At 33.1% G+C, this 10,163-nt stretch overlaps 1 protein-coding gene across 2 annotated transcripts; it reads right to left on the reverse strand.

The window, feature by feature from the left end:
- Positions 1-2,426: 2,426 nt before the first annotated feature.
- LOC111407865 (OTU domain-containing protein DDB_G0284757-like) lies at positions 2,427-9,689 on the reverse strand. 2 transcript variants are annotated; one of them, XM_023037557.1, is made up of 10 exons: positions 9,431-9,689; positions 9,122-9,339; positions 8,510-8,583; positions 7,738-7,792; positions 7,116-7,190; positions 4,243-4,316; positions 4,104-4,152; positions 3,230-3,314; positions 2,959-3,015; positions 2,427-2,852 (listed from the first exon to the last, which is right to left on the reverse strand). In XM_023037557.1, exons 2-10 carry the CDS (start codon positions 9,299-9,301, stop codon positions 2,809-2,811), a joined length of 693 nt encoding a protein of 230 aa, XP_022893325.1. In that variant the 5' UTR covers positions 9,302-9,339; positions 9,431-9,689; the 3' UTR covers positions 2,427-2,808. The 2 variants fall into 2 exon arrangements, with proteins under 2 accessions (XP_022893325.1, XP_022893327.1); XM_023037559.1 differs by lacking the exon at positions 4,104-4,152 and having other exon boundaries at positions 4,221-4,316.
- Positions 9,690-10,163: the final 474 nt, after the last annotated feature.

A 10,163-nucleotide genomic window follows, 5' to 3' on the forward strand; every position in this document is an offset into this window, starting at 1 on the left:
GGGGGGGGGGGGGGGGGGGGGGGGGAGACAATAAATATAATCACACAGAATTGACTCCCCACCTCAAATTTCATTCGCAACAGAGATTTCAACTATAGGGTTTTGAAGCAAACAAAAGACTCAAGTGATATTCATACCCAGAGAGATAATCTATGAATTTTTCTCTCTTTGAGTGTGAGGTATATCTACCCTCATAAATATATACACTTGCACACAGATAGAGAAGCTATAGGTTCCGGGTGTGATGGCCGGCATGTACAAGAGAGAAATATGGATTGTTTCGTTCCGCGAAGATGAGAAGGAGATAAAGGCCCTCCACCCGAGGTGGGAAGGGGGCTTCCGGTTAATTCATAGACGTTACAAGAAAGAAATGGGATTCACTTTTTGATCCTTAAAATCAAATCAAAACAGACAAAAAGGCCATAAACTTTAGTAATTTATTTGTACAATGAAATTCTACCACGAGTTTGACAATACGTAAAGTGTAAAGATTTATTGTACAAGTAACATGATTGTAAACATTAACCTAGGTGGGTTCGATTTTTGAAGTAAAGTGGTAATAGTATTTGAAGGAGTGGTAAGGACAAGTTTACTTCATTCTCAAGTCTTTTCATAATCAAATTTCTCCTTTTATTGCAGAGTACTAAGTTATTTCGATAAAATTATCGTTTATAAAATTAAGTATAGTTCTTAGAGTCTAATGCCATATTTCATAGTCGAATTTTTCATTTTCTTGTTGAGCACTAAGTTATTTTGACAAGATTATCGTTTACAAAATCACATATAGTTTTTAGAGTTTGACGATATTATGTGATGATGGAGTTAAAAAAAATCATCTCCTTCTATCCAAAAGGTTATTTTTCTTCATTAGATTTTCTTTTCGTTCACCATGATTGAATTCTTTATAATGCACTTTTCTCTAATTTCAATTTCGAGGTTGTTGATTGATTCCAATGAAATCTAGGATTTTTTTTTTTTTGCTTTGAAATAATAAAAAGAAAATCCTGTTTAAATTAAATATTAACCGTTCATAAACTTCACCCATTCTCTAAATCCTCCTAAGACTGAAAAGTGTTCCAAAATAACCTTCCAACCCAAAAAAGTATTACGCGTCCATTAATCAATGTATTTGACAAGTTTCTTTAACGAACTATTAAATATGTACAGATTGTATGACAAGTTTCTTTATTATCATATCTAAGATGGTACATGTTTTGTCTTATAAGTTATAAATGAAGTCTACTACACGATGGTGTAATTTCATTAATGACAAATAACGTCAAATTAAATTTTGCTCGCAATATTTTAGAATCGATCAAATGAAGTTTTATCATTAATAGCTTATATTGAAAAATTCAATGAGAGTTTCCAACCTATCGACATAGTTTTTGCCTTTTTTAGTGTAGTCCTCGACTTATGTATTTTACTGCAACATAGATCTCAAGTACATTCAACAACCATTTATACATTCAACGGCCATTTATATCGTTATTGAAGGTGATATTTTCTGTAGTGAGTTTAACCTATTTTATATATGAAAAGTAACTTTCCTTTTCTTTTCTTTTTTCTCTTTTTCTTATTTTCTAAAATCGCCCATAATAACTTTTTGTTTAGTTAAAATAGATAGAGAATAAATAATTCAAACACTCGAAAGAAAATAATAGAAAGGTAGTCAGATAAAAATGAAAACCAAAAAATTTCTATCATCATCCCCTACCTACCCACTCCATCCAGCCCACCATATTGTCCTAGCATACCACTTCTTCACTATGAGAATACCCATGCAGCATGTATAGAAGAATTGATCTACTTGCTTGAACATTTTTATTAACAATAATGGATGACAATATTGATATTGTCAAAATCTGATCCATTAATTTTAAAAACATTTTTTGAAATAAATGAATGTGCCATTTATATCGTTATTGAAGGTGATATTTTCTGTAGTGAGTTTAACCTATTTTATATATGAAAAGTAACTTTCCTTTTCTTTTTTTTTTCTCTTTTTCTTTTTTTCTAAAATCGCCCATAATAACTTTTTGTTTAGTTAAAATAGATAGAGAATAAATAATTCAAACACTCGAAAGAAAATAATAGAAAGGTAGTCAGATAAAAATGAAAACCAAAAAATTTCTATCATCATCCCCTACCTACCCATTCCATCCAGCCCACCATATTGTCCTAGCATACCACTTCTTCACTATGAGAATACCCATGCAGCATGTATAGAAGAATTGATCTACTTGCCTGAACATTTTTATTAACAATAATGGATGACAATATTGATATTGTCAAAATCTGATCCATTAATTTTAAAAACATTTTTTGAAATAAATGAATGTAAAGTTGACAAGTATGATTGTACAAATAGCATGACTCTACAAGCATATCGTCTGGATCATATAATACATGTAACTTGGACCATATTGTAACAACAAAGTGTGGATGACCGTTAAGTCATTAATCGATACTAAGACGGTAGAATACCTTCATATGGTTCTTGAAGGAGGTGGGAATCACAACTTTAATAGATGGTGTCAACAATTATTTAGAAAATGATACTCTTTAATACGGTATCAAGAATGGCAATGCCACTGCAATATGCTTCTCCCTTGACGGTATTGTAAGGTGATAAATTACACGTTTGAAAGATATTTAAGTCGCATACATATTATATAATAAAAGCAGCAATGGAATGCCAATCCTCGGAATTTTATTTGTATATCAACAACTAATCGAGTGAAAGCGTATAGGGCGCTTGTGTACATATCGTGCTCTTCGCCAGCAAGGGAAATTCGAGCAAAAGCTTTAGAAAAGCCAATGTTTTTTTCTGTTTACCCTTGCAGGAACCTCTGTCAAATATCAGGAGAAAAAGGTTAGATGTCCGGATATGAATGCGATATTTCAAACTTTATGAAATCTAAAATGTAAAAATAGAAGAAAGTAAGAAATATTTACCACCAGTTTGATACAGTGAATTATAGTGAACTTCACTCCAAAAGCTCAACCATAACTCTTCAAAACACAAAAAAAAAAAAAAAAAAAAAAAAAAAAAATGTCAATGGAAATAATAAAGTGCAACTCATAATCCACAATAGGAAATGGAAACATCAAAAAAATATTAGTTTCATTTTAATGATACTTATACATGGGCTTAAATTTTTTTCACCATAAAAATCTTAAGATGAAGAAGAAAGTAAAACAAAATTAGACAATACAATATGTGTACCTCTAGATGGATTTCTGTCCTTAGGAAGGATTTCAATATAGCCCGAGTCCCGAAAAGAGGTGACTAAACAAATTTTTGCTTCGAACTATATAAAGTTCAAAATAGTCAGGTGCCAACATAATAAGGAATACAGACATTGAAATTGAAATAATGTAGTACAGATGTCGTCTAACTTGGAAGAGTAAATTTAAGAGTGCATGTTCATATGCTTGTGACAATATTTCCAACATATGTTCATAAAATTTGGCAATTAACTGATGCTTTTCAACTCTCAAATATTTGTTTATTAAAAGCTAGACATAGATTAGTTCACAAAAATAACAAACTGGGCTTAATCAAGATTTTATGCTGGCCAAATCAATTTTAGCTCGACTTGACAAATCATACAAGTTAAATAGATGTGAGAGAACTGTTCGAGCTTGCCTTTAATTGGCTTGTTATAATAAAAAAATGTTAAAATGATATTCAAGTTTGCTTAGAAATCAAAACAAGATTGGCTAACCTAGTACTCAGCTCAGCTAGTCTTTCCTAATTTACATCCTTAAAAACAGACAGGACATTCTTTATATATTCCAAGTGACATGAACATTATACAGACAACAAACTAATTCTTCTTCCCAATAGATTTTGGTTGACTACATCGTTTTTCGCCATTTCATTCTGTTCATTGCTATAACTACTGGAAGATCCAAAACAGTTAAATCCTTAAAAATCCACTTCTCCCTCTAACATGTTCTATTGAGACCGTTTCACTCTTATATGAAACCTCTATAGGTCTACAGACATTAACAATCAGAGTCGCATTATGTATAAGCAAAAGGAGATACTTAAGCTTAGAGTACTAGAATACTTCATGATCAAAATTTTATCTTACTCTGTCTGCAGCTGCTTGTAGAGTAACATGATCTCCCCACTCCCCCAGCCTAATGAAAGTAAATCATATCAATAAGACATAATGAATCATAGAGAATAATATGAAAAGAACTGATACCCAAGGACTAGAGATAGCTGACTTTTTCATCTTCTTCACATAGCTTCTGTACTTCATGGGGACATAACCTTCATAGAGATTTTTGTGGTGTTTTAACTGAAAGAAAATCCAAAGACTAAAATAAGAAAAAGCTAACACTCTTTTAGAAGGCATAACGTAATTACATCCGAGATCATTATCTAAGCAAAGAAATAAGAGAAACAGTTGTAAATAAAAAATATTAATAATGCGGTGCTACTAACCAAGAGAAACCCACTATTGGAAATTATTATGGTATGTTAAGAGAAGATATAAGGATATGGTTTGGTTCAAGTGTGTGTGCACACTTATATAGCAAAGTGAAATAAAAATAAATACTCATATTCTGACTTGCCCACATCCCACGAAAGGACCAGTTATAAAGGTTCTTTAGCTTTGTTAATTTAGCTTTGTTAGACCGAAACCATTGGATGTTCTCTCAACCTATGTACTTCCAAGATCATTTGGTTATATAATAATCAAACTAACTTTATAAATTAGTAGTTCTTCCATATAGTCAATACCATGATTATAGGACAGAAATTTTGGGTAGAAAGCCTCTTCACAACACTATTTACATGTCTTAAATTTTTATTTTATTTTTTTATTTTTTTATTTTTTTATGACCATGGGTGTTCAGACAAGCTTACGCGCACCTCAACTAATTCCACGGGGTCCTGAAGTTTACAGTCGGGTACTCACCTTAGTGGTCCTGAGGAGACTCGAACTGGTAACTATTAGGGAACAAACCCAAAACATAACAACTGAACTACCTCTCAGGGTTACATGTCTTGAAATTCAAGTAGTTATTATCTTTATCAGATTACAAAATGCAAGAAATGAAGATAGAAGTGCATTTTCAGACTTGTTTTCAAAAGCTTATTGTCTAATCTTATGTCACGTTGTTAACACATCTTTGATGTTATAAAGTGCACCATAAAAACTAGTTCCGAAAAGACACGTGAATGTGGACAACAGGTTGCTTTGAAGATTTGTCACCATAGTTGCTATTTCTTCTCAATTTAGCTCTGTATATGACATTAAACTCTAAAATTATATGGACGGCCTATATTTACCCCCAGAAACTCTGGAACAATCTGAATAATGGCATTATAATCATACTAGTTCTGTCATACCAGGCTGAGTGAGAGATAGTATTGCTCACATGGTCGTTTAAGCTTTCCTAGGAAATTAACTACCCTTCTAAATATTCTCCCTTAATCACAATTTGAATTCATATTCTTTGATGTGCAAAGTAACGTGGTGTGAAGTCACGTGTTTTTAACTCCAAAAATATGAAAAACCCAGAATAATTTACTACTTCACAAGGATAAATTAGAATAATGAAATGAAGCATTAATTTTAGGAAATTGTTTAATAGTTTGGGATATCCCAAAGAGGGAACAAAGGCATTCAACTCGTATCTGTTCTTGAACTCTCACACCAAATGAAAAGAAAACATTCTTGAAACTCTCACACCAAATGAAAAGAAAACATTCATTTTGAAAATCTTGAAAGCACTTGAAAAATCAATTAATTTATAAAATATATTTTGGTCTGTTTTCTACAGGGCTGTGTAGCTCGCTGAATTATCCACTACTGCAGACTACAAAATGTTGGTTTACCAGCAACCTTTAGAGACAAGCTCAAGTGTCTGAATTGAGCATTAAAATGTAGTAAACTGTCTTTTTGGAGCTGTTTTCTATTCTTCAGTTATTTATTTCTATTGTAAATTATAATATTTTTGAGATGCAGAAGTTTTTCTATTTTCAACTCCCTTGATGTATTTGACTTTATCCAAGGTTCACATGCAGTTTGCGCACTGAACCCTTAATATGAAGTTAGTGCAAAGGTGAAAAAGAGCATCGTTTCAACGCTGTCAGTTAGAAATCTATACTTGTGAAATGATACCAACTGTCAAGGCCCATCCGGAATCATCCTAGTGGACCTGAAACGTGCCCTACACAAACGGTGGATGCCAGCTAGGCACCGGACCTACCATTAAGGCCAATCCCATAGTTCATTCTCTTTTCTCTACTTACGGCTCCTTTACCTATTTTTCTTCTTCAATTTTTGGCCCCTTATCATCATATTTTTGGCCCTTATCATATTGGTGCAAAGGTGAAAAAGAGCATCATTTCAACGCCATCAATTAGAAATCTAAACTTGTGAAATGATACCAAGACCCCTCCGGGATCATCCTAGTGGACCCAAAACGTGCCTTGCACAAATGGTGGATGCCAGCTAGGCACCGGACCTACCATTAAGACCAATCCCATAGTTCATTCTCTTTTCTCCACTTACGGCTCCCTTACCTATTTTTCTTCTTCAATTTTTGGCCCCTTATCATCATATTTGTTTATTTACAAAAGTAAACAGACCCACTTGTCAAAATAATACCAGAAGAGGCATTACTTTACAATGTAGAAATGTTTTTAAACCTACCCGATCATTGATTGCAAAAGATAAAGAGACAAGGGTTAAACCAATGCTGAACTAGGGTTGAATAACGTGATTTATGTCAAGGTTGAATAGCTACTTAAGAAATTTTCTTCTTTTTTCTATTTTTACAAAAACAAGTGACCAGGAAGATAATAATTAAATTTTAAGTTCTTTATTTAACATCCTCATTAATCACCATAGTAAGCCGATGTATCATACTCTCTCAATTGGGTCATCAAAAATACTGCTAAATCTTTTCGAAGTGAGAGGAGGAAAGACGCACTACAACTAACATAACAGCTAGTTGGGCAAAGGATCATCGGTAAAGGTGTTCTAGTGCGTTATAGATTCTTATTCCAAGACTTGTATCATTTGCTGATGACATGTGATTAAGAAGGGAACAAATCAATGCATGAGAAGTTATTTGAACTATACCTGTTTGATGACTTGCTTTCTTACATAGTTGTGGTGGTCAGGATTCTGTAACAACTGATCTGCGAGGGCCCGGAACTGTCAAGTAAGTCAAGCACACAATTACAACTATACCAAGGAGAGCGATGTAGAAAAATAAAATAAATTGAACAAAATTTTAAAATAAATTATAAAAACTATAACGGATTTGATTGTCATTCATTGGAAGGTACAAAATCATAGAATGGCCTTGAAGGTATAAAAGTCAACGAGGTCCCAAATAAGGACACCAAGATAAGATACTAATGGGATTGCATAACTAAGAGCATGATTCACTAAGCATAAAAAGTTTAATAAGTTAATAAGTTTTAAAATAAATAATTATTTTAATTGATAAGGTTGAAAACAATAAATATAAAGTAACTTTTACATATTTTCAAGCTTACTAAACAAGCTTGAAAGGTAACTGTAAACTGATCTAAATTGAAGAAAACGACCCAAGCTCGGAAATATTTTTCAATTATCCTTGTTTTCCAATAAAAAATACTGATAAATATTGTCATAAATAGATACTATATACATTGTCTACGAAACAAGAAAATTCATCAACTAGATAAGTGTAATAGATTAGTCAAGAGAGACAAACCTGGCAATTCCCATCTCCCTGGATTTGTAATTCGGCTAGTCCATATGTTGTCAACCTGAATGACAGCTAAATATATTAAGGAAAGCCTTTCTAGAAAGAAGTATCCAGTTAAGTGAAAACAAAGGCGCGAAGGATCAAACAATAATATCACTATACTGCCAGGGCATGAAAGCCTTTCTACAACGATTCACATCCATAATATGACCAGGTCAGCAAACCACTCCATCCTCCATAGGCAACAGACACACCAAAAGAAAATATGAAAAGACGTGTACTTTTTAAATATCGTCAAAAAGTTCTTGAAGAAGAAAAATGGAGAAAAAAAGACCCATTAAACTATTATTGCAACAGTCAGAGTTATATGAGGAAAAAGATCCCCTTTTGTAAACGAATGAATTCAAAGTAAACAAATAATTGCAAAAACTTTCCTACCAACTTCCCCTTTCTATTCCTAGTGTCGATCCTTTCTTTTTCTCCTATTTATTTATTTATTTATTTATTTTAATTTTTTACCTCACCGACAAAGGCTTTAAGCCACTTGTTCGATGCTTTTATTTTAAGACTGAGGGAATAGAAATGGAAGTGAGTGGAGATGAAGGACAAGGTTAATATAGGATTTTTGAAAAAAAAAAATATACTTAAAAGAGTTATAGACATTGTAGCTATATTCATTTCCCTCTCCCTAAATGTCCTTAAAAAAATCCTCAAAATAAAGAGTAACAAGTACGCAAAAAATCAGAACAAAAAAAGAAAACTGGAGAAAAAATATAACCTATCAGAAAGCCTCCCGTGGTCTAAAGTTGCATCATTTGGATCAGGTATATCACCAATTACCCGAGGCGTGTGCTGCAAATTTGTGAATTTGTAAGCTTATGTATAGCCAAAAACACCCAACACGTTATATGTTATTTTAACAGTATAAAATACAGTTTGTTCCAGAATCCCAGTAAAACAATATGCAAATTCTTTTAGTCGACCCGTGTGATCTTATGCCGCTCCTGCCACCTCTCTACACCAGCTCTGGATGTGCACCCTTCATCAAACCCCGTCATCACCAGAAATCATTAAATACTATGGAATAAAATGCAGTACATTCCATAATTTCTGTTAAACAATATGTAAATTCTTGCAAGTTTAACTGAAAGTGCACTTCGGATCATTTCAATTAGTATTTTGTTCAATCAGGAAAAAATTAGAAAAATCATCAATCACATGAGAATGATAATCAACAAAGGCATTCAAGTGTAGATCAAACGACTATTAGTAATAACAGATGATAATTTCAAGTTCGTAATCTCCTTTTATGTAACAAAAAGTTCCATTATCAGCATTCAATAAGGGGAAAATAAATTAATTGAGCGATTGATTATAATATATACAATACCGGGATCGAATCCAAATGAGAAAGCTTCTTGCCGAGTCTCCCATCACCTTTTAGTCTTTCTTCTTCTGCCAATATTGTAGCAATTGTATGATCATCCTCTGTATCCTGCGAACTGCTATTAAAACTCGAGCTCGAGCTTGAGCTAGCGCTTCCACTTCCACTTCCATATTGCGGGTTCATACTATTTTTCGTGTATAAACAATGAGTTCAAGCAACACCTAAAAATCAAGCAAAATAACCCTTTAAAAAATACACAAAAAATGAATAATCGATATGGTTACTTGATCTAATAGTTCAACCAAAACTTACCCAAAAAGCGAAATTTCAAAAATTTATAGAATACCCAGAAAGAGTGAAAATATCCAAGAAATAAAGAGTACGGAAAGCGAAGAGTCGACGGTTATTTGGTGGGATTGGGTATATGTGATGCGTGGGCAAAGGTTAATAAATCTCATTCTCCTTCAGACACACTTTGGCTTTGGTAAACAAACAACGCTGGACAAAGCGTGTGATATGCGTGTGATGTTGAAGCTTCTTGCCTTAGCCATCGTTTTTTATTGTTGTTAGTGACTTCGTCCAAATATAATTATCCATCCTTTAATTGCGGTTGAAGGACGGTTTGGATTGGATGAGATGTGTCTTGTCCATACCTTTTAAGCCCTGCACATCTATTATTTTGACTTTTGGATCTAAAGACATGAAATCTTATTAAAATAGACGCTTTAAAATTGCATGCGACACAATATGATGAATACAATCGACTCAATGTAAGTCACCAAGAAAGAAATGGCTAAAGAGGTTAACTAGTGGGTCACTTGGTTTCTGTTCCGAAAATTGATGTGACAACAACCACAATTAAGCTCTGAAATCGACTATTATGGACGCAAAATCGTAAAAATAAAGTCATCATGAAGATTGTGAACCTTAAGGTCATAACTCTTGCTAGAAGAAACTCACTCGAAGAACAAGAACTTGTTGTGATTATGTTGTTCAAAATCAACAATAATAAAAAAAGGAGGGTCCATGCTACCGCGTGGCTATA

Source organism: Olea europaea, chromosome 13 (assembly GCF_002742605.1).
Source record: "Olea europaea var. sylvestris chromosome 13, O_europaea_v1, whole genome shotgun sequence".
Taxonomy (NCBI): Eukaryota; Viridiplantae; Streptophyta; class Magnoliopsida; order Lamiales; family Oleaceae; genus Olea; species Olea europaea.